Source organism: Castor canadensis, chromosome 2 (genome assembly GCF_047511655.1).
Source record: "Castor canadensis chromosome 2, mCasCan1.hap1v2, whole genome shotgun sequence".
Classification (NCBI taxonomy): Eukaryota; Metazoa; Chordata; class Mammalia; order Rodentia; family Castoridae; genus Castor; species Castor canadensis.
Window position 1 is genome coordinate 96,200,446 of NC_133387.1, and position 24,809 is coordinate 96,225,254.

General features: G+C 44.2%; 1 protein-coding gene across 1 annotated transcript in view; it reads right to left on the reverse strand.

Annotated features, from left to right (window-relative positions):
- Nucleotides 1–3,402: 3,402 nt before the first annotated feature.
- Nucleotides 3,403–24,809, reverse strand: part of Fkbp9 (FKBP prolyl isomerase 9) — a 44,959-nt gene continuing 23,552 nt past the window's right edge. Inside the window, exons 6-10 of the mRNA XM_074065327.1 lie at nt 22,700–22,845; nt 17,182–17,368; nt 9,353–9,498; nt 6,843–7,006; nt 3,403–4,733 (exon numbers count right to left, since the gene is read on the reverse strand). Of these exons, the coding sequence (XP_073921428.1) occupies nt 4,557–4,733; nt 6,843–7,006; nt 9,353–9,498; nt 17,182–17,368; nt 22,700–22,845 (820 nt within the window). The 3' untranslated portion in view covers nt 3,403–4,556. The remainder of the gene's footprint in view (nt 4,734–6,842; nt 7,007–9,352; nt 9,499–17,181; nt 17,369–22,699; nt 22,846–24,809) is intronic.

Genomic DNA, 24,809 nt, shown 5'->3' on the forward strand with positions numbered 1-24,809 from the left:
TTCTGCTATCAAGACTGTTTATTCAGCAAATATTTTTTTAAGTGCTGCCACTTCTTTATCTCTTTCTTTATTGTGTGATTGAGTTCTAATGTCCTTACATAGTGGCTATTTATTTTGAATAGTTTCACATTTTATGTACTGTAATTCTAAGCATGAAAAGATAATTGCAGGGAAAATTAAATCTGCCTGTTAGAAAATACTGAGCCTTGTGAAAATCACTTTCCCCCATTGAAAACATCAGGAAAAGAGAGGACTCTGTTGTTAGTGTTGGAAACCAAAGTGTGGCTGGGTCTTATGGTGACTGAAACTGAGTAATAAAAAGTTAGGAAGCAACCACATTTGACCCTGACTGTAACTAATCCTTGAACTTCAGATCCTGTAGGCAACTGAGTGGTTTGCTCATGGTGTCTGAGTTGTGATGTGTGCAAAGCATGTTCTCATTGGTTCTGGCCCTCCATTGTGAAGAGCAATCTCTAGTCCTAGGGGTGCCCATCCATTTTTCCTTTCATTGTAATAAAAAGGGTATTTCCAAATTCAAATCCAAAGATAAACTTGTGCTAGAGATGTGGCTCAATGTAAGAAAGCTTTCCTGGCATGACAGAGGCCCTGGGTTCCATCCCTAGCACTCCTCCTTCCCCCCACCCCAAATAAAAAGAAAGAAAAACAATCTGAGGCCGCAGGACCACCTGAGCCCACAAGTTTCAGACCAGCCTGGACAACAACAGTGAGACCCTGTGTCAAAACAAAAAAGAGTTGTAGACTAGAGGTACACAGCTCAGTCATGGAGTGCTCCCTCAGCCTGGTTCAATCCTTTCCAGCATTACCCATTATCACACTTTTAAAGTAAACTTGGACTAAAGCAGGTAAGCATGGGAGGATCAGAGCTACCTAGAAGGCTTCTTCACATAGAAAAGCAATTGGAAATCGCTTATCTAATGATAACACTTTACTTCCGGGATGCTGTTAGAGGGTATCATACTGGCTTTCTCCCAGAGAACTTTACGAGTGTCCATAAATAAACATACTGCATGGTATAAATGTAAAGAATACTGAAGCTAACACCTGCCTTTTTTTTTTTTTTCCTTGTGCTGGGGATCAAATCCAGGGCTTTGCACATGCCAGACGCACGCTCTACCAATATGCCATCACCACCTCAGCCTAAGACCTGCATTCTAACCACGGCTCAGTCCTGCTTAAGTCAGGTTCACACACCTGTAAAGCAAAAGCCTGGGAACATATATTCTCTACGACCCCTTCTCGTGCTCTTCTACTGGATGGTTCTTACCCTATTGTATCTCACTTCCACATGATGGTCCTGACATTTAGATTATTTATGTTCGAATTCAGCTTTTTTTTTTTTCTCAAGGCATTGGGATTTGAACTCAGGGCCTAACACTTGCTAAGCAGGCGCTCTTGTGCTCTTAATCATTTGAGCCGCTCCAAATGATTCTTGTGACAGGTCTTTAAACTGTTTGCCTGAGGCTGCTTTCAAACCTTGATACTCCTGAACTCTGCCTGCTGAGTAGCTAGGATTACAGGCTTGGGCTACCCGTGTCTGTCTCAAGTTCAGTTTTTCAAAGCAGTTTAGTGTAGCCATTAAGAAATGGACTGAAGTCATTAAGAATGAGAGTTGGAGTACATGGATTTCAATCTCCTTTCTACTAAAGTGTGTTAAACTAAGGGATGATGCAGAGACCATTGCTTCGGTCTACAGTCTTGCTGTCAGGACAACTAATGAAATCTTACTTCTTTTAAAAGAAAAACAAAAGACGTAAATTACCAACTAATCTGAGATCAAAACTCAATGGTCTTACCTAAAGAGTGCAAACTATTTTCATTTGCAAATTGCCTAGAGAGTAGTATCACTTGGAACCTCTAAAATATTATCTCACTTTGAATGACTTAATTCATATATAGAACCCAAAGTTCAAACTGTATAGGTCCGAAGTCAAGTGGTGTTAACTCAACACCTATCAACAGCTGTTCCAACCAGCAGGTCAAGGCTGCCTCAAGCAGTAACAGAAATGTGTAAGGTGTGATTAAAAGAAGTGCTGCATGGCATCTCCACCCTGTATTTGGCCCCTTAATTGGTACTCAGCCTTGGTGGCAGAGCTGTAAAGTACCATATGCAAACACAGGTAAGTGCTGCATCAGCAGCATAAAGAGGCCAGCCAAGCCACTTGCCCTTCCAGACAGTAATGCTGCTGACATGGCTGCGAATAACTGAATGGCCCCCTTATCCTCAGGAAGAATGGAAGGGCTCAGATGATACTCATCTCAACACACCAAACATGCCCTCAGATCCTTCAGTTCTACGATCCACACGTCTTCATTTCCCCAAAGAAACTGCTGCTGATTCTTCCAACCTGTCTCCACTACTGTAGAAAAGAGCCCGTGAAGACACTCAAATGGGGCCAAATAAAAATCCAGGATAGAGAATAAACGTATGGTTTATCCTCATGGGGACATGTGAAGATAATGAAGTGCTATAGGTCAAATACATTCTGAAGGGAAATTCATTTTAACAAGCAAGATTATTCCAGGCATGGTGGTATACCCCTGTAGTCCCAGCACTTGGGAGGTTGAGGCAGGACTGTGAGTTTGAGACCAACTTAGGCTACATAGACCATGTCTCAAAAGGAAAATATTATTTACCTATCTAATGCACTTAAGGAACTCCGTGAAATGAAAAACTGAGCAGCCGTGACAGGTGGAAGAGTGCTAAGGAACACTGGTGTCCAGGGCAGCAGTGGTCCAAAGGCTGTGAGCCTCTTCTTGGCTTTCCCAAACTTGCTTCTACATTGTTTTACAAACAATTATATGTGGATGTATATTTCATACATGTGCCAGTTTCCCTCCATTTGTTCCCACCATCTCAGATCCAGTCTGTTGTATTTCTCTGCACCCCAAGAGGTCAACCTGAGTACCCCAGTCCTTTCCCTCTGGCTTTGGATGGGGCACAGCTAATTGGAGCCAGTGTCAAGGTCAGGGTAGGACAGAGGATGGGGCATCTGTCCCTTACTCCTGACTTGCAGTGCCAGCCAGGACTCCGGGGGTGGCTACATTCCTACATAATCTCCCACCCAGCAGCTCTTCTGCCCTGCTGCTGCCTCCCCTTGACCTTCAGGCCCAGGTGTGGTGGCCTCCTATTGCTGAGCAACACTGTTGATACTGGTATGTCAACATCCTTTTGGTGTCCTGAACCCTGTGCACACCTCTGTAAACAGACCTCTCTCTAACTCCAGGACCCCATCGCCTGCTGGCTGACCTCCCACCCGGATCCCATACAATGCTCTCCTTCCAATAAATGCAATGCAGTTCTGCCCAGCCTTTGTTAAAGGCCTTGGGTGTATTCTCGGGGAATCCGCTCCATCTTCAAATAAATGCCATCAAAGCAGATGATAAAATTCAACATTTTATGTCAGAAAAGATCAGGATTCCAACATTTTTTCCATTGAAGGAGTGCACAGCATTTTCATGAACTACCTTAGGGCTACATCATAACAAAACAGTTTAAGTTAGTACAAAAACGTTTCAAAAGGAAAACATCGATTATTTCAGGGTAAGTGCCAACACCACTTGGGAACAGAGGACGTAGGGTAGCAAGGGGGACACACTACAAGATGCAGAACAGGCTGGCAGTCACTGCTTATCTACAACAGACAAGGATCCCTAGTTGTCCCCCAAACCACCTTCTCCAGGACACAAATGAATGGCAGGAGAATGTCACCTTCGTCTGTTGGGAAGACACTTCCAGCTCTGCCAAAGTGTGAAATTCTCTGCTGACTGAGCAGAAAGGTCACCACCCCCGAGGTGTATCTATCTAACCAGCAGGAATCGGGGTGGGAGAGCGCTCTATGGCACACAGTGATGACAGAAGAAAGAGCCAAGCAGGTAAGCCCACATGGCAAAGGCAGACTCAAATTCTCTATTCATTGTCTGAAACAACTTTTGTTGGGTCCATGAGTTTTTCTACAGGAGGCTCCTATTAACGTACAATTGGAGGATGGCTGTGGGGTAGGGCGTGATGATGTAGAAGAGGACAATGGGGGGATCTGTGTACAGGGGAAGGCGGGTGGCATCACCAGTGCTGAGAAAAGCCGCAGGTGTTGTGTGGGAGTCTTGCTGGGGCATGGGGCCCTTGGTCTCTCTTGCCCCTGTTGAGAACATTTTTAAGGCACCAGCAAATTAAAACCATTTGAATTTCTTTAGGTAGACAACTGGACACTTCTGTTCCCTCCAAGACGTTATAACTTTTACACAATGCTTTTTTCCTTTTATAACGAAATTTCCCGGAAGACTCAGAAATGGTGGGCAGCACAGCCTTTCCAACACTTCACACATTCCATCTAAAGCACTCCGCACAGATGCTATCCGCCTTGAGTTCTCACCGTGGACGTCCACCCACCCTGATGTACGCACCAGGTACCTTGCGACCCACCTACCACTGCTAATGATGCGTCTTCCTAGAGACCCTCACACCCTCACTGCATGTTCTGCCACAACAGGTGGCTTGGTGTCACGCACTCCCTGGCACCAACTGGCTCATGTCAGATTTAGAGTTCATCGTGCTTGGCCTCCTGGTCTTTGAGTTTAAATTCCTCAGCTGTGACCTTCCCATCTCCATTCCGGTCCTGGTTGGTGAACATATTTTTCACGATCATCTCAGCATCAAAGCCAGGAGCGAGTTTCCCTTTGCCAGAGGCCACCTGGGTGTGAATGTACTCTGAGAACTGGAGACAAAGGGGACAGGACAGATGTGAGATAGAGCAGCCAAGAATACAGAACCAGGTCCTAAAATACAGCCAAGTGTGATGGGGTCTAGAATTGGAGTCTGAGCTTCTCAAACAGAGAAGCTTTGCCTGAGAACCATGTGACTGGAATTCCTTTTCAGGTGCAAAACCCCTGGACTAAAGGACTCCGAGAGTCCTTAGGTTCCCGGTAGCCAACACACAGGAGCCATCAGAGCAATCCCTCCCCACCACTTCCGGCCCCATCATGCGTGCATGAGCAGGGCTGCATGTACACATTCACGCATTCATTCACACAGTAAAGATCTACTGACTGCCTACAGGTGCTGAATCCGTTCCAGACCCTTGGGAGTTTTTGGTGGCACTGAGGTTTTAACTCAGGGTCTCACGCTTGCTAGGCAGAGATACTCTTACCACTTGAGACACTCCACTAACCCTTTTATGAAATGGGTATTTTCAAGATAGGGTCTCCCAAACTATTTGCCCGGGCTGGCTATGAACCGCGATCCTCCTGATCTCTGCCTCCTGAGTAGTTAGGATTACAGGCATGGGCCACCAGCAGCCAGCTTAGACCTTTGGGATTTATCAAACACTAATAAAACAAATGCCCTGCCCTTGTAATGACTATTCTAGTGGAAAAGATGGACAATCAAACATGAATGCAACCAGGAAGTAAATTACGTATCAAGTTACAAAGTGGAATGCTCCAGAAAAAAATGAAAAAATGTGGTCAGGGTAAAACCTCAGGATCGGGGAAACTTGTGCAAAAGATTAAAGGAAGTGAGGCAGTGAGCCAAACAGTTATCTAGGGCAAGTGTATTCTGGGCAGAGATGGCAGCTTGTGCAAAGGCCCGGGGTAGAGGTATGCCTGGTGGCATGGTCGCAGGATGGCAGGAGGCACTGGTGAACACGTGGTGAAGAGCCTTTACAGGCCACATGGATGCCCGGGAGATGGGGGTTCTGCAGGGTCTGGGAGGTGACCATGACTACACTTCTGTTTGAGAATGACCAAGATGCCTGAGTGCTCTCCCCTGAGCAACTGGAAGGACAGATTTGCCACTGACCACCATGGAGGCTCAGGGGGAAGAGGCCTGAGCAGGAGGTGCCACTGAGGCAAAGGGCACCTGAAGACAGCACAGTGCCCTGGAAGCTAGGAAAAGCATCCCGCAGCAGATGGCCATACTGAAGTAAGGGGAGAGGAAGGACCAACAACAGGTTAGCAGTATGGAAGGCACTGGACATCATGACAAGGCCAGGGTCAGTGGTATAGTAGACAAAAGCCTAGTGGAGTGGATTTAAGACAGAATGGGAAGCTGGTGCAGTGGCGACTGCCTGTAGTCTCAGTGGGTCAGGAGGCTGAGATGGGAGGATCACATGAGCCCAGGATTTCGAGAGCAGCCTAGGCAACATAGTGAAGCCCCCATCTCTTAAAAAAACATAGTGTGGTGGTGCATGTCTGTAATTCCAGTACTTGGGAGGCTGAGGCAGGAGAACCTCGAGTTCAAGGTGAGACTCTGTCTCAAAAACAAAAAAAGAATGGAAAATACTAGTACGTTTGTGTGCTAACAGGAATGATCTAGGCGCTGTAGGAGGGAAAGGGGAGAAGGCTGGAGCATGTGCTTAACTAAGCAGACATGAAACAGGCAGAGGCTGGATCTACCCAGGGTGTGACGCACAAAGGACCAGTGCCCAAGTCCATGAAGGAACACAGGGCCCTGGCTCAATCCACTGGGGCTCTGGGTGACTATGGGTGAGTCACTTATCTTCTCTGCATGGTTCTTCTTCTGAAACATAGGACGATTACATGGCTGTTGTGAGTGTGAAAACACTGAGGCCTTGCAGACCTGCAGTGGGCCCCAGAGCAGGAACTGAACCCTGATCTGTGCTCTGCAATGAACCCTGAACCTCTCAGGCTCAGATTCTTCAGCTAAGCTTCAGTTCAGAGGGTGTGGGTAAAGCCCTAAGCACCAGCATTGCAAGAAACCCAGCATAGCATCCTCCTCACCCTAAGAAGGCCTCAGTGCAGAACGCCGCCACTCCATATGGCTGCCTGAGCAACCTCTGACCCACAGCCCTGCAAAGGCCAGTTACCTCTTCCAGGAAGACTTCTCCGTTGCCATCCTTGTCGATCTCTTCAAAGAGGTTTGGGGATACCTCGCCATTCCATATGAACATGTACCCCTCTGGCAGGCCAGCCACCAGCTCCAGCAGCTCGATGTCAAACACCAAGACAGCGCTGCCAGGTACTTCTCCATCTAACCAAGCATCAGGGTGGGATATGGGTTAGCCTGGTGGTCAAGCCTGCCCACCCGCTCCCCTCCCTGGCCCACGGCCACACCCTGGGCAGGCATTGCTTTAGAACACAAGGTGGAAGACATGACTACAGTAGTGACCACTTAATGGATTATGGGATCTGCTTAGAGAGAGGTAATCAGATTTTTTTTTATTTAAATAAAGGAATAAAATAAACCAGGTGCCAGTGGCTCACGCCTATAATCCTAGCTGCTTAGGAGGCAGAGATCAGGAGGATCGTGGTTCAAAGCCAGCCCAGGCAAGTAGTTCCACAAGACCCTATCTCAAAAACCTTTCACAAAAAAGTACCAGAGGAGTGGTTCAATGTGTAGGCCCTGAGTTCAAGCCCCAGTATCGCAAAAAAAAAAAAACAAAGGAATTAAGTAAGGTTGGTGGAGTGGCTTAAGTGGTGAAGTACCTGACTAGCAAGTGTGAGTTCAAGTCCCAGTACCACCAAAAAAAAAAAAAAAAAAAAAATTAAAGGGTAAAATAAACTAGATCCTTTACATTGCACATAGAAAAGACTGGTATTATTTCATGAAACCTGAGTTTTAATTTTAAATGTAAAATTAAATGCATATAAGGGCTGGAGGCAGTGGCAGAGCATCTGCTTAGTAAGCACAAGGCCCAGAGTTCAAACCCCAGTTCTACAAAAACAAAACAAAAATTAAATGCATAAATTGGATGTTTACATGTAATACAAATTAAGAGATAAATGTATTTCTTAGGCTAAGTGTAGTGGTGCCTGTAATCCCAGTACTCGGGTTTTTTTGTTGTTATTTTCCCCCTGGTACTCAAGTTTGAACTCAGAACCTTGTGCTTGCTAGGAAGGTGCTCTATCATTTGAGCCTCAACCCAACATTCCCAGCACTTGGGAGACTGAGTCAGGAGCACTGAAAGTTTGAGGTCATCTTAGCTACATACGGAAACCGTCTCAAAAAAAATCAGCAAAAAAAAAAATGTATTTCTTACTTTGTGTTTTGGTAAAGAAAAAAAATTTTTTGAAAACTACATTAAGGCTATAATGGTATACATATGTCTTTATGTATATGTATACATGGTATTTAAGGTATATGTGTATATGTATATGTTTTTGGGGTTTTTTTTTTTGCAGTGCTGGGGATCAAACCCAAAGCCTTGCATGTGCTGCCACTAGTTATATCCCCAGCCTCAATGATAGAACATGTGAATAAATTTAATAGCAGAGCTTTTAAAAATAACCATATTAGAGCTGGTAGAGTAGCTCAGGTGGTAAAGTGCCTGCCTACCAAGCATGAGTTCAAATCCCAGTACCATGGGAAAAAAAAAAGAATAACAGTATAACTGAAAACAATAATCTGAGCTTTGACTATAAACACCAATTCAAGATCGGTATCTATAGCATAGACTCAAAAGATGTAAGTATGTGAATATACAAATGTAGTATACATTATTCAAAATTATTATATATCACATATTTGCAAAATATTGATTTAGTTTGGTGCTGGGGATTGAGCCCAGGGCATGGTAAACATGGGCTTTACCACTGAGTTACACCCTCAGCCTCATTTCATGTATTACTTAGATTATATTTTACATATGGTGGATTATATGTTGTAGTTACTTGCATATCGTAGGAAAAGTCTTAAAGGAAACACATTTTTTTAAAAGGGTTTCTTCTGAGATTGGTGGGGGGAGTAGATAGAACTGCTTAAATTATTTAAAAAGTTGTAAAAAAAAAAAAAGAAAATCCATAGAAGTGCCAATCAACTTTCCCAAGTTGGCGCTTTCACCTCTAGCTCTGGCCAGCGTGAAGACACTGTGGGGAGCATTCCTGAATTCCTGGGAGAAGACATTCTCGGCGCGGTCATGCCGTGGAGCACAACCCTGTGAGGATGCAACAAAGCTACTTCCTCCAGAACCTGAAACTATCCTCTGCCAAAGGCCACTTTCTTGGCTGACTCAGGAGCAGTAAGGAGCTCACCCTTGGGGCTTCCACCTGTCCCAGGAAACTGCCTGGAGGAAGTGAGCCACTGACACCAGAGAAATCGCCTAGAGAGTTGCTCCAGGATCCTACCACATAAACCCACAGGCCCAGGGTTTTTTCCTGGAAACACACTCTTTCCCAAAATAGTAAGGGGTGTTAACATGGCCTGCCGAGTTCACAGGGGTCTTCAAGCAATGAGGCTAAAAACTTTAAAAAAAAAAACCAGAAGCACAGACCCTTTCGGTTTTAAGTGGAAGAAGCATATTGTGGTTCTCTCGAGGGCATCCAAAACCACAAAATTCAGATGGTGAGTGTGCCCAACACCCCTGAAGCCGTCGCTTACCCACACCAGCCTCGCCATAGCCCAGGTGGGGTGGAACAATCACTGTCCGTCTCTCCCCCACACACATTTCTCTGAGGCCCAGGTCCATTCCCAGCACCACCTGTCCAGATCCCAGCACGATATTGTAAGTTCTGCCTAAGCTCCACCTGCAGACGGGACAAAAGACACGGGCTCGTCACTGCGTCACTGGCCCTGCAGTGTTCTCGTGACAGGACCACGTCATGCCCAAGATGAGGAAATGTTACACAGACCCACTCTGGTGGCACGTTCTGTAAAGGAACCAGACCCGTCACCTTCCAAAGTAAGGTCATAAACATCAAGGAAGAACAGCAACCATATTCACCTTCTTTACTTCCTTCTTTTACCTCCCCCTCCATTGTATGCCCTCCCCTTAGCGTGACCCAGTTTTCATTTTTTGTCCTTCACTGTTTAGGCATCTGTTCATTGTGCAGTGGGATTTTTGCCTTGGTATATATCTGTAAATATACTGTGTTTAAGTGGATGGTTGATGCGCTTTCTATGAAAGGAAGAATACAGAATGTTTAAACCTATTAAAATCACCATAAGAAGGGGACTAAGGTAGAAAGAAGAAAAGTGGAGGGGATGAACCAATTCAGGATACAATACATATATACACAGAAATGTTATAGTGAAACTCCTTGCATAGCTATCTTAAACAAACAAAAATGTCTTTTTTCAAAAGTGGAGGACTGGAAGGTAAAACTGGTCCTGTCTGGGGGCTGGTACCAATGGGAGGGGGGAGGATATAAGGAAAGGGTGAATGAAGGTAACATGGTAGAAATAGTGTGTACTCATGTATTCCAAGAATGGGGAGAGGGAGATTAAAGAATGACAGAAGAAGCGGATTTAGCTAAGATACACTGTAAGTGTCACAATGCACCCCCCAGTACAACAACAATATAATTTTTTTTAATTTTTCAGAAAATCAAGGAAGATTATGGGACTGTTCTAGAGTAGAGGAGCACACTAGAGTGGCATCCTTTTGCTATAAATGACCTTAGAGGAACACTTGGTATGAATGAAGCGAGATCTGAGGACTAAAAGGTAGTACTCCACCTGTGTTAACTTCCTGATTTTTAATGGAAGGACTGAGTCACAGAGGACATTCTGAGAATGTCAGTGTTTGCAGCAAACGTAGTATCTGGAGTGTGGGACATCATGCTGACAACCTACTGTCTAGTGGTTCAGGGGTGGGTGAGCTCTTTGTATCTAGACACGCAATTTTTGGGCCCCTGGATTTTATATTCAGCAAGACCTGATTTGAATCCTGGTTCAAACTTATTTTGACCTGGGGAAATGTAATCTCTCAGTTTCTTTATCTATAAAATACAGATAAGAATAGCTATCTCATAGGGAAGTTCTAAATAGCCAATAAAAATAAAAATATGTGTGGCACAGGGGAGAGCAAAGAAAGGACTCAGTAAATTGATGGCCTTGGAGGGGGTGTAAGCATTAGTGCCTCTAATGTCTATATGCCATAAAAACCATGGGGAGTTTAGCTATCCTTGATGCCTGATCCCAGAGAACTTAGCTTTAAAAAAAAGTTGGCTCATCATTAAAACACCACCACCAACAGGTGTTGGCGAGGATGCGGGGAAAAAGGAACCCTCTTACACTGTTGGTGGGAATGTAGACTAGTACAACCACTCTGGAAAAAAATTTGGAGGTTACTTAAAAGCTAAACATTGATCTACCATTTGATCCAGCAATACCACTCTTGGGGATATACCCAAAAGACTGTGACACAAGTTACTCCAGAGGCACCTGCACACCCATGTTTATTGCGGCACTATTCACAATAGCCAAGTTATGGAAACAGCCAAGATGTCCCACCACTGACGAATGGATTAAGAAAATGTGGTATCTATACACAATGGAATTTTATGCAGCCATGAAGAAGAACGAAATATTATCATTCGCTGGTAAATGGATGGAATTGGAGAACATCATTCTGAGTGAGGTTAGCCTGCCCAAAAGACCAAAAATCGTATGTTCTCCCTCATATGCGGACATTAGATCAAGGGCAAACACAACAATGGGATTGGACTTTGAGCACATGATAAAAGCAAGAGCACACAAGGGAGGGGTGAGGATAGGTAAGACACCTAAAAAACTAGCTAGCATTTGTTGCCCTCAACGCAGAGAAACTAAAGCAGATACCTTAAAAGCAACTGAGGCCAATAGGAAAAGGGGACCAGGAACTAGAGAAAAGGTTAGATCAAGAAGAATTAATCCAGAAGGTAACACACATGCACAGGAAATCAATGCGAGTCAACTCCTTGTATAGCTATCCTTATCTCAACCAGCAAAACCCCTTGTTCCTTCCTATTATTGCTTATACTCTCTCTTCAACAAAATTAGAGATAAGGGCAAAATAGTTTCTGCCGGGGGTGGGGGGGAGAGGGAGGGGGCGGAGTGGGTGGTAAGGGAGGGGGTGGGGGCAGGGGGGAGAAATGACCCAAGCCTTGTATGCACATATGAATAATAAAATAATAAAAAAAAAGTCGGCTCTATCATCTCACTCATGACTAAAAACAAAACCTTTTTGCAATCTATGGTATTCCCTTTACCATCTAAAGACAAACACTGGCTACGTTCTTCACAAGGAGGAAGCATTTCTTAATACCTATCACCGCATGGTAACAGAATGGATGGAACATTCCCTTAGGGCCACCAATTCCTTTTAGGCCAGCCAGCCTCCTTTGGGCCCACACTATGGCTTCTCCCTGGTTCCTAGGGCCAGGATGGCTTTCTGGGAAAACCAAACCCAAATCAGTCTTGTGTTTGTCCTACCTGAGAGGAACTGAAACAAAGGCAAGGCTGGCCCAGGATGCCTTGGCCAGAGCCTAAGGAGGAATCACCCTTTATCCTGCTGGCTGTGACTCCTCCTGTCAGCAACACCAGAAGCCCTCACACTGCCTGTCTCCAGGGACAAACCCAAAAGTGTACTGGTCTCAAAGTCTTACTAGATCCCTCTTAGTTATCCAATAATGAATGTCTGTTCTTCCTCCCTAAGTCCGGTTTAAATACAAACACATAAAGAGAACACTCCAAGGAAATCATTTGTTTCTGTGTAGTCTCTGAAGACCCCACTAATTCTTTTTCCTCAGGTTCTTTTATTTTATTTTTACCACTCTAATTTCTAATTTTCCTCAGGTCCTTTTAGTTTATTGTTTATTTATTTGTGGGGAGCTAGTTTGTCTCTCAAACACCCTCCTCATTCTTTCTTGTGCCTGCAGGCTTCCCATTCCCCCCTGCAGGGCCTCCCACTCCCATCCACATCCCATCTCCTCAGAGCAGCTCCTTCTGCTCCTTGCCCTGATGAACAAGTGCTTGTACCAGTGTCTCCCCAGTCCTTGTCCCCACATGGGACTCAAGGTAGAGCTGGACAGGCAGGTGCCTGCCACCCTTCCCATTGCTCATTTGGAAGCTTACACCCAGAAGTTCACCTAAGTCACGTGTGCTATGAATGACTGTTGAATGTAAGCCTCCCACAAGAAGAAAGGGGCCTCTGTGAGAATACTGACTGCACCAAACATGTCAGGGACAGGAAGTCTGGTTCTCCTGACAGAGGAAGTATATCCTGACCCAATGAGAAGGAATTCCTGTGCTCATTTCCCACCACACTTCCTCTCTCCTCAGCTTGGGAGCACCCGATGGGAATATGAGCCAGGGCAACAAGAGCAGGCATTGACCTTGACTGTTCTAACCTGGGGGGGCCATGTGTGTGAGCTCATGTGGTCCACAAAACTACGCTGCTTCCCCAATGCGTCCAGAAACCTGCAGATGGGATTTCTCTGCAAGGATGATCACTGTAAGCAGGTCCGTGTGAATCTGGGCCCCAGAGACTACACACTTACCGATTCTAAAATGTGGATTTTGTTCACATTTTAACATTTCAGTAATTAGGATATATTTTAGAATGACAGTGAGTCGTTACTTCTGGCAGCACTTTTGCTTTCTTAGAGATACTTAAAACAATGTTTCTAATCTAAATTTTAGATTTAGTGAAATACATTATATGCACTAGTGTAAAGGATCTTGGAACCCCATACACAGAGGCCAAAGCTAGAAGGCAGAGGCAGGTGGGAAGACAAAGGTCCTCCACATTCAGAGCACACACAGCGGCACTTAATTACATGAATGGAGCAAACTTAGGCTTTTTTCTGAGGTTCTGGAATTTGGACTCAGGCCTTCAAATTTGTTAGGCAGGCACTCAACCACTTGAGCCACACTTCTCCAAACTTAGGAATCTAACTCAGGCTCAGGACAAAAATGGGGGAAAGGGTGGGGGAAAGGGGGGAGAAATAACCCAAACATTGTATGCACATATGAGTAAAAGAAATTAAAAAAAAAAAAGAACAAAAATGGATGTACATATACAGAAATATAAAGAAAGGCTGAAAATGTTTCTTTTGCAAAGAAAAGACTATTGTGTTTAACTTACTGATAGTGGAGAAGCAAAGCTCATTTTACATTCTATTTCATGTATTTTCAGATTTATATCAACGGATTCACATTTATAAAATGCTCCTTCTATGCTGTGTATACCATGGGCAAAATGCAAGGAATAAAAATATGAATAAACAACTCAGTATCCCAGGTATTCAGACCAATAACAGAAACAAAAATAACTCGATAGGATAGAAGACTGCAGTAGCAGGAGTAACTGATTCTTCCCAGGAATTAAGGGAACAATTTCAAGAAAAGGGAGAACATTTAAACCAGGGCAGAAGTTGTCCAGAAGGAAGAGTGCAGGCAGGTACAACTTGCACCACTGTATGGGGCAGCCCTGGACAAAAGAGGAAGACAGGCCCCATGAGAAGCAGAGATTGGTGAAGCAGAACAAAGCTGGCAAAGACAGCCTTACATTTATCCATGGTGAATTTTTAAAGACAATGGTTACATGAGGAGATCTGCTTTTCAGAAAGACAATTCCACGAGGTAAGACATGGTCTGGAAAGCCAGCCATAGTGGAACACACCTATAACCCAGTACCAAAGGTCTGAGGCAGGAGGATAATGAATTTGAGGCCAGCTGAGTCAATAAACATAAGACAGCACACAAACAGAATCAAGGACAAAAATTACATCATCATCTCAATAGATGCAGAGAATGACTTTCACAAAATCCAGAATCCTTTCATGATAAAAGCACTGAAGAAACTAGAAATAGAAACATGCTCAACATAACAAAGGCTACATACAACAAACCGGTAGCCAACATCATACTAAAATCTGAAATCATTTCCTTTGAAGTCTGGAAAGAGACAAGGGTATCCCCATTCTTATTCAATATAATGCTTGAAATCCTTGTCAGAGCAAAGGGGCAAGAGAGAGAAATGGAAGAAGTCAAATTATGTGTATTTGCAGATGATATGATCCTATACTTAAAAGACCCTAGATTCCATCAAAAATTTTTTAGATATGATAAATTCTCTTAACAAAGTAGCAGGATGCAAAATCAATATATGAAAATCAGTAGCTTTTCTATATACAAATAACCAACAGGATGAGAAAGAAATCAGGAAAACAATCCCATTCACAATAGGCTTTAAAAAAATTAAATACTTAAGAATAAACCTAAACAAGGAGTTGAAAGACCTCAACAATGAAAACTATAAAACCTTGAAAGGAACTGAAGAAGACACCAGATGCTAAGACTTCCAATGGTCTTGGATCAGCAGAATTAATGTTGTGAAAATGGCTATACTACTGAACGCAAACTATAGATTCAATGCAATTCCCATCAAAACCCAAATATCATTCACAGAAATAGAGCATAGCTCATGTGGTAGAGCACTTGCCTAATAAGCACAAGGTCCTGATTTTACACTCCAGTACTGCCAGAATAAACAGAAAAATCAATCCTAAAATTCATATGAAAATATAAAGACCCCAAAATAGCAAAAGTAATACAGAGCAAAAGAGCTGGAGGTATCACAATGCCAGACTTCAAATTATACTATAGCATTATGGCAATAAAAAAAAAGCATGGTACTGGCACAAAAATAGATACTTAGACTAAAAAAATAGGAGATCCAGAAATATATCCACCCAGTTACAGCCATCTTATTTGTGACAAAGGATACCAAAACATATGTTAAAGGCAGCCACTTCAACAAATAGTGTTGTGAAAACAGAATATCCACATGCAGAAGACTGAAACTAGACTCCTACCTCTCATCCTATACAAAAAATTAATTCCAAAATGGATTAAAGGGGACTGGAGGGGTGGCTTAAGTGGGAGAGCACATGGCTAGCAAGAATGAAACCCTGAGATCAAATCCCAGCTTAAAAAAATAATCAAAGATTTTAGTGTCAGACCTTTTGAAATGACTACAGGAAAACAGGGAAAATACTTGAAGATAAAGGCATAGACAATTGTCCATTTTCTAAACCGGACTCAAATTGCCCAGGAAGTAAGAGTAAGAAGTGACAAATGGAATTACATCAAATCAAAAAGCTTCTGCACATCAAGGGAAACAATTATCAGAATGAAGACAACCCAGAGAATGGGAAAAAATCCTTGCAAGTTATTCATCAGATAAGGGATTAATATGCAGAATATGTAAAGAGCTCAAACAAAATTAGACACCAAAAGAATAATCCAATTAATAAATGGTCAAATGGATTGAACAGACAGTTCTCTACAAGTGAAGTACAAATGACCAATAAATACATCAAGCAATGTTCCACACCTTTATCCATAAAGGAAGTGCAAATTAAAACGATAATGAGATTCTATTTCACCTGGTCAAATGGCAATTAACAAGAAAGCAAACAACAAATGCTGGTGAAGATGTGTGGGGTGGCGAGGGGAGGAACAAGGAACCCTCACACACTGTAGGTGGGAATGTAAACTAGTGCAACCACTATGGAAATCAGTACGGAGGTTCCTCAATAAACTAAAAATATACCTATCTTATGACCTCACCACACCACTCTTGGGGATATATCTGAAGGCGTGTAAATAAACATACAAGAAAAGCACCTGCACACCCATGTTTATTGCAGCACTATTTGCAATAGCCAAGCTATGGAATCAGTCTAGGTAACCAACAACTAATGGATGCATAAAAAATTGTGGGTTATAGACACAGTGGAGAGTTATTCAGCCATGGGCTTGAGGAGTGGCTCAGGTGGTAGAGGGCCTCCCTAGCAAGTATAAAGCCTTGGGTTCAAACCCCAGTACTGCCAAAAAAAGAAAAGAAAAAATAGAGTATTATTCAACCATAAAGAAGAATGCTGTTGTTTTGCTGGAAAATGGATGGAATTGGATATCATCATGTTGAGCAAGATAAACCAAGCTCAAAAGGCCAAATATCTTGTGTTTTCAAGAATCTAGACCTAAAATGTTAGTAACAACAACAATGGCAATGGGCATAGAAGGGGAACCATCTGGGGGAGGGGGAGTTAGTGGGAGGGAGGAGGAGGAGAGAGGGTAGTGGGGTTGAACATTATCACATATATACCTGTATATGAAGATGCATAATGAAACCCACTAAACACTGCTTGAAGAAAGGAGGGCTGCGGGTATAAAATAGAGGTTGTGAATTTGATCAAAGTATATTGTATGCATCTATGGAAATATGACAATTGTAGAATTAATATATGCTAACTTGGAAAAAGGCATGGAGCAGGGTGAGACTCTCAGGAGGAAATTCTTGGATAGTGTGTGTGAGCAGTGGGGAGGCATGGGTTATGAGGCTAGGGAGGCTTGGAGGAGACAGCTCCCAGGCGACAACATTTGAGAGTGTACTGGACAAAGTTCCACAGGCTGGCCCCTTCCGTTCCCCATGCCCTTACGTGGAGTCCAGCAGGGTCCCATCCAGAAGGGAGGCGTTGTAGTGATACTTGAGGTAATCGCCCTTCTTACTCAGCACAGAGCAGTCAGGGGGCTTGTAGTGGGAGGTGATGCTGATGGAGTCCGAGGGGTTGTGGAAGTCAATCACATGGATATCAAACACCAGCACAGCGGAGCCCGGGATGTTCCCTAAGGGACAGACAGAACGAATGAATGGATCCTGCAGGCTCCGGCACATGGTCGCCCCAGTATCACCAGGCATGTCCTGCAGCCCTACTGGGAGGAACCCTCATAGGTACGTAATCAAAAGAATTGAGAGTAGAGATGTGAACAACATTCAGAGCACCATTGTTCACAGCAGCCAAAAGGTGGAAACGATTGCTGGGTAGTCGGGTAAATAAATAAATGGATAAATAAAATGCAGTATAGACCTACAAGGGAACACTCATCCAATCATAAAAAGTAATGAAATTTTGATGCATGCTAAGCAAGGGAAGGACCTTGAAAACTATCACGAAGCTAGCACAGGACAAATACCATCTGATTCCGGAAGTACCTAGAATAGGCAATTCTGAAGAGCAGAAAGCAGGATGGTAGTTGCCTGGTAGTTGCTGGGGAGATTGTGGAGTTATTATGGAATGGGCTCAGTTTATGCCAGGGGATGATACAAGAGTTTTTGGTGTACATGGCAGTGACGGTTATCACAACATTGTGAACATGTTTAATGTCACTGAATGGTACAGTGAAGTACTGGCTATGGTTAGGGTGTGGTGGTGCTGTAATCCCAGCGCTTGGAAGGCTGAGGAAGGAGGATGTTGAGTTCAAGGTCAGCCTGGGTTACTTAGGAAGACCCTGTCTCAAAGAATAAAAACAAACAAAAAACTCATAAAGGGGCTGGTGGAGTGGCTCAAGTCATAGAGTGCCATCCTAGAAAGTGTGAGGCCCTGAGTTCAAATGCCAGTACAAAAAAAAAAAGTTCACAAAAGGCCAAACCCTCTTCCACTCAACCCTACTGGTAAACTTTGAGTTCCCCAGGAGACTCTCACCTGTGACCAGCACCAACATTTAAGAACCACTGGACTAGAGAGGGACCAGGCACTGGTATGTTTGAAAAAGTTTTCCAGGGTGTCTCGCAGACGACCAAGTTTAAGGATCACTACATTACAGGTTCTGCAAGTGAGTATCTGACCTTTCCCAAACATGGGACACAACTAGGCAGAGGCAGATCTACCAAATGTGACCAATGCAAATATAATAAATACCCTTCCATAGTGCTCATGGTGCAAACCCAACAGCCTCTGCCCTGCTTCCATCCCTGGGAGCTGCCACCAGCTTATCAAGCACTCTCTCTGTAACTAGCTTGGCTTCAGCTCCAAGAATGGCAGGCACAGTAGAGGGTTCTGATCAGCCGAGAGGCCAACTCACACCCACACTGCATTTAGCCTCAGGTTTGACAGTCTCCCAGGTGCCTGGTTAATTCTGAAGCACAAACACACATCCAGCAAGGGCATGAGCAAGGCTGCAAGCCCTGAGGGCAGGGAGTTACGTTTGTCTTGCTCTCTGATGAGTTCCACCACCACCCAGGACCTGGTTGTGAAGGCACTCCATGGATGTTTGGTGAACAAGCAGATGGGAGTTTCTGGGCCTGCAAATCAGAGAGCAGACCATAAACCCTAAGACTGGGCCTAGAGCAGCAGGCAGCCAGCAGGCCTCTTACCCCTCCATCTTGCTCTGACTTCCACAAAGCTACCTATCGATTAGGTGTAGAAATGAGTACCCACCAGCAAACAGTTGTGAATAATCCATCATTTCATGAAATGAAAAGGCCTCAACACCAGTCTCCTCTCAGAAAAAGCCCTTCACCAATGCAGAAGTAGTCACTTCATTTCCACACAAGAATGCCCCCCTCCAGAAGAGACACAGATGACAAGAAAGAAAGGCAGCCAGCTGCCTTGCCCAACAGGAACCTCTTCTGCTGCCTGTGGGTTTCTCAACAGCTCGGGATGTCTGGACTGAGTTCTCAGGTGCCCAAATATGGATAGCAACAAGTCACTGCCTAACGGAAACACATTCTTCCCATCTGTCTATGACTCGCCAGATCAGAAAGCCCTAGGTTCCTCACTAATTAGCCCTTGTGGCAAAGGACTCAATTTCTATGGGCCTCATAATTTTATCTAAACAATGAAGATGATAACACTTTGGATAACTGTTTCCAGGTCAAATGAGCTAGCATGCAGAAAGTCCCACACGTAGAATGGGCAAAACCGCACTGATTTTCTTCACCCTCCTTCCTAAGAGTGCTCAAAAGGCAATCTGGAAGTTGGGTGACAGCAAACCATCAGGGAAATGACACTTGTCCAATACTGCAGACAGAATGCATTCCCCACTTCTGTACCACATACACACCTAAGCTTCCTAATTTCAGGTCTGTCCTCATGGAATAGAGCAGACAGCAGGAAAAAAAACTCTTCCAGAAGGTCTACCCTTCTTCTACCAATCCTGCAAAGGAAAGGGGTACAACAAAATGAAATGCTGTCAGAAGTGGAGAGCTGTGGAGAGGCCACAAATAGTGTTATGTGCCTAGCCCTCTGGTATGTCGTGAGGAAGCCAGAAACTAGACAGACCTGACTCCCAACACCCACAGGGATCAGCAGCGGGGCATACGCAACCCTCACTAAAAGGCCCTGGGTGCTGATTAGTAGAGGGCAGAGCAGGACCTGCCCATGAGCACCTAGGTTTTCCACGCCAGGCGCCCTCTCCAACGCGTGATTCAGAATGAAGCAGTCTCATGCTCAGACAATCTACGAGCCTTGGGATGCCACACAGAGCCCCATGCCATTCTTCACAGAGCTCTGTCTCATACTTGATGGAGAGCCAAAAGGAGACAATAATTTAAGCAGATGGTTTCCATCAGTGCATTCTTTTCAGAGAAAGGACATATAACGAAACAAAAATAATAAGAAGGCATTTATCTGTTTTTATATGTATTTGGCCAGAAGTAGAAATTAATACAAAATCACAGCATGAAGACGCTAAACAAATGACATGAAGCAATGCCTAGCGTGTATTTCTTAAGCCATGATCTCTTATGTTGTGTAAGTCAGAAATTGAAGTCAGGGAAGAAATGTTTCTCTATAGCATACACTAGTTTCCAACCAACTTGATGCTTCTTAGGTCCTTGGGAGGAAGCCCTTGGGAAAATTCCCAAGATCCAAATGGTATAGCAGTAGAAATCAGAAAAGGTTAACAACAGCCAGTGAGACCAGCCAGAATTCTATCAGCAACAAGCATACAAACATGAAATAAAAACTGCACCAGCTATTCCTAAGGAAGTCTAAAATGACATAAGAGAAAACACTAAGAAAAAAAAAATATATATATATATATATATATTGTAGTCCTGGGGTTGAACTCAAGGCCTTATGCTTATCAGGCAGGCGCTCTACCACTTAAACCATGCCTGAACCCTTGTATATGTAGTTCTTTTTTTTGCAGTGCTGGGCCTTCACCTTGAGCCACTCCGCCAGCTCAATTTTTGTGAAGGGTTTTTTGAGACAGGGTCTTGTGCACTATTCGCCCGTACTGACTTTGAACCGTGATCCTCTTGATCTTTGCCTCCTGAGTAGCTAGGCTTACAGGAGTGAGACACCGGCACCTGTCTACTTTAGTTCTCTTTTGATAGGGTCTCAAGCTTTTTGCCTGGGGTTGGCCTTGAACCTCCATCCTCCTACCTATATCTCCTGTGTAGCTGGGGTTACAGGCATACACCACTACACCTGGCTGAAACATATGGCTTGAAATACTACGCAGTCATTAAAAGTGTCTGTTGGCATAGAACATTCTTTACAATGTATTTGTTATTTACAACAAATTGGGTAAGAAGAGAAATTACAAAACAATATGAATAGAAGATCCCATTTTTGTCAGTATTTTAGGGAAGGCAGACTTTTTTTTTTTTTTTTTTTGAGATAGGGTCTATGTAGCCAAGGCTGGCCTTGAACTTGAGATCCTCCTGCTTTAGCCTCCAAGTGCTGGAATTGCAGGCATGTACTACCACGCCCAGCTCATATATCTCTTTTAACCTACACATATAATCAAAAGTACAGAAGGATGTTCACTTAACAGTTACATTAGTTCTCTCCTACGGCTGTAAAAATTACCACCAATGTGAACTGGGGCTGAGGGGTGGCTCAGAGACAGACCACTTGCCTAGCATGTGTAAGACCTTGGGTTTGATTTCCTAATTCTCCTGTTTCTGGGGGCAGAGTGCAGTCGGGTATTGGCAGGACATGCTCCTTTGGGGGCCATCGGGAGCAATGTTCCCTCACTTTCCCAGCCTCCAGAGGCTGCCTGTGCTCCTTTCCTGTGCCTTTGCCTCCACCCTCTAAGTGAGTAGCTCTGTACTCTCCCTGGCTGGCTTCTCTCTTGAGGACCCCATGAATGTATTTTGAGGTCATTTAGAAAATCGTGAACGCCATCCTCACCTCACAAGCCTTAACTCACACACCAACAAAGACTTTTCATAAGGTGGTACAGGCACAGGTTCCAGCCGTTATGACATGGACATCTTTGGGGGTCAATATCCTACCTACTACATTAACTGCATTCATATTTGTGGGTGGTCATGAGACAGGCTAGAAAGAAGGGAAAGAAAATCATTGGGACTCAGGTGTCATGTGACCTTTCCTAGAGGCAGAGCTCTTTTCAATAGCAAATCCCTTGCTTGAAACATGAATATTGATCACACCTCATGCATGTAATTAAAATACCTAAGAGCTAGCTTAAGTGCATGCCCAGAGTAAATCAAGTCTGTCAGTCAGCCTAGTCCATCCTACAGGGACCGCCCAGATTTCCCACCCCCCTCACCTGGTAGGAAGCACACTGCAAACCTTATCTATAATAAACTTCATTATCTCCCTTACTACATCTCCATGTCTCGCCCAGATTCTTTCCACGTGGGATTCAGGAATCTAATCAGAGTTTCCAGAGATTGCCAGACACTACAACAATGAGACTATGGGAAATTTTTACTGTCTTTGCTTACCTGTATTTTCTTTTTTCTAAAGCCAACAGACATGATTTGTGCGACTTTTTAAAAGAAGTTTGCTCTTGGGGTGACAGAAATGTTCTAGGGCAGGGTTACGGTGATGGCCATACAACTCAAATTTACAATCATTGGACTGTATATGTAAATGGGTGAATTAAGTGGATGCAAAACAAAAAACAAAAGGGGTTTTGTACTTACTTCCAAACAGTTCAGCTAAAATAAATAAAGAGAGAAAATATTGCAAAATGTTGACCACCAGGGGCAACAAAGTGGAATTCACAAAATGCTTTCAACTTTTGTGTAGGTTTAAATATTTTCATAAGGAAAAGGAAAATGAGCAGGGGAAAGAAGGAGATGTAACAGAACGCTCTAGAAACTAAATCCACTCAGGCAATGAAGTCTTAAGCTGGATGTTAGCTCACTGTTTTGCCTCTCTAGAAGCAGCCGTGAATGAGGAAGCAGGGGATGCCCACCTCTTCCTTCCTCTCCATAGCCCAGGTGCGGGGGGACCACAATCCTTCTCCTCTCTCCGATGCAAACACCGAGTAAACCTTCATCCATCCCAGGAATCACGTAGCCCTGCCCAATGTACGTGTCAAAGGTGCGATTCCGCGAGTAGCTAGAAAGGAAGAGATCGAAGAAAGAGGTAACTTATGAGGGGCACGTGACAGATGTGGGAACCAGAAAGCAACAGGACCACAGATGCCTCCAGACCCTGAAATAGGAAAACCACAGACTCTGAAGCCGCAGCCAGGAAGCTTGCTCGTCTGCAGTGGTAAGCACGGGAGCAGGAACATGTTATAAATGCAACGTGTGTACGAGAAGCAACCACATAGAAATGGAGCTATTGTATACTTGGTGACCATGTCAAGTTCATGAAAAAAAAACATCAAGGGAAGCTCTTGTCAAAACTTAGAAAGAGTCACAGGGCAATAATCCCAGTTTCTTGAGTGAATAGCTGTGTGTGTGTGTGTGTGTGTGTGTGTGTGTGTGTGTGTGTGTGTGTGTGTGTGTGTGTGTGTGATGGAGCCTAGGACCGCACACATGCTAGGCAAGCACTTTACCACTAAGACAATTTTCAGCACCAGATATGACTATTCTGATTGCCAGAAAAGTACATCAAGAACAACTTAATTCTGCAGACTGTACCACAGCCAGATGGAGCATCTCAACTATACCTCTGCTCACCCAGCTACCTGGGCCTTCCCAGTGCCCTGGTATGACGCCCAGGTGCTTCTGCTGAGTGCAGGGATCCAGCCTATGTCCAAGTTGTCTACTGAGTCTGATTACTATGAATATAATGAAAGAAGAATTATTCCCCCAAAGCCAGGAGACCCCAGAATAAAAATTTTAGAATTCATATGACGATTTTACTACCAAACTCTGGACCACCTATTATCCACACTCCCTGTCATAAAACAGAGCTGGGGATGTAGATCAGGGGGAAAACTCTTGCCTCACATGTTGGAGGCCCATTCCATCCCTACACTGCAGAATAAAACAAAACAGTCTTGAAAGAGCCAGTCAGTTCCACCCTCATCATTAAAGGATTGCTGCCTTAAGGAAGTAGACCAGGAAGAAGGGAGGGCACCTCCTTCTCCACACTCAGCGATCACAAAGCCAAAGGGCTTAGGAGGTGACAGCATCGGGTGACCAGAAGTAGGAGTGGTCCATAACCCTCAGAGAAGACTGTAGAGAAGCACCTCACCCCCTGTGGAGAACAGCAGTCTTCAGAGCAGTGCCAAACCTCCTCCTGGCACTGGCCAGGAAAGGAAAGGAGGGGGCCTGGCTCTCACCTTCCCCAGGTTACCACCACTCCAGAAGGTACCTGGTGAACACCAGCAATATTCGGTCCACTGCTGGGCATTTAGGGAACAGAAGGTACCAACAAGATGGGGTCCTGATGAAGCGACACACAGGGAGAGGTAGCAGATGCCTGGGGTAGGGGGAAGCAGGTGAGATAATCAGTAAAGGTTCCAAGGGGCTGGGGAGAAAGTGGACACAGAAGGGTTTGGGACCCACAGTGGAAAGAGCACAGGGAGAAACCGCAGGGTGAGTCAGGAAGAGTCCCCAGAAGTGAGACTAGAGGAGCAGGGTACACCTGCACTGTGGTAAACCTGGAATAACTGAATGTCAAAGACTTGTTCTCCAGTGGGAAAGGTGAAGACTGTAAAGTTGTCCACGTCCATGCTCTCCAAACCAATTTATAAATTTTAAAGCAATTCCAATCAAAATCCCAGCGATGTGCATGTGTGTGTGGGGAGAGAAGAGTTAACTCATCAAAGTAATTGTAGGCATAACGTGTGGTGCATACCAGTAATCCCAGCACTTGGGACTCTGAGGTGGAGAGATAAGAGGTCAAGGCCAGCTTGGACTGCAAAGTTAGACCCTGTCTCAAAAAAAATAAATAAATAAATAAAAAGTAACTCTATAATTCATTTGGTGAAGGAAATAACTAAGAATACTGTTTTGAAGGTATAGTACATAGCTATCATTCACGTAAGAAATTAAAATAAACTGGGTGCCAATGGCTCACAACCATAATCCTAGATGCTCAGGAGGCAGAGATCAGGAGGATCAAGG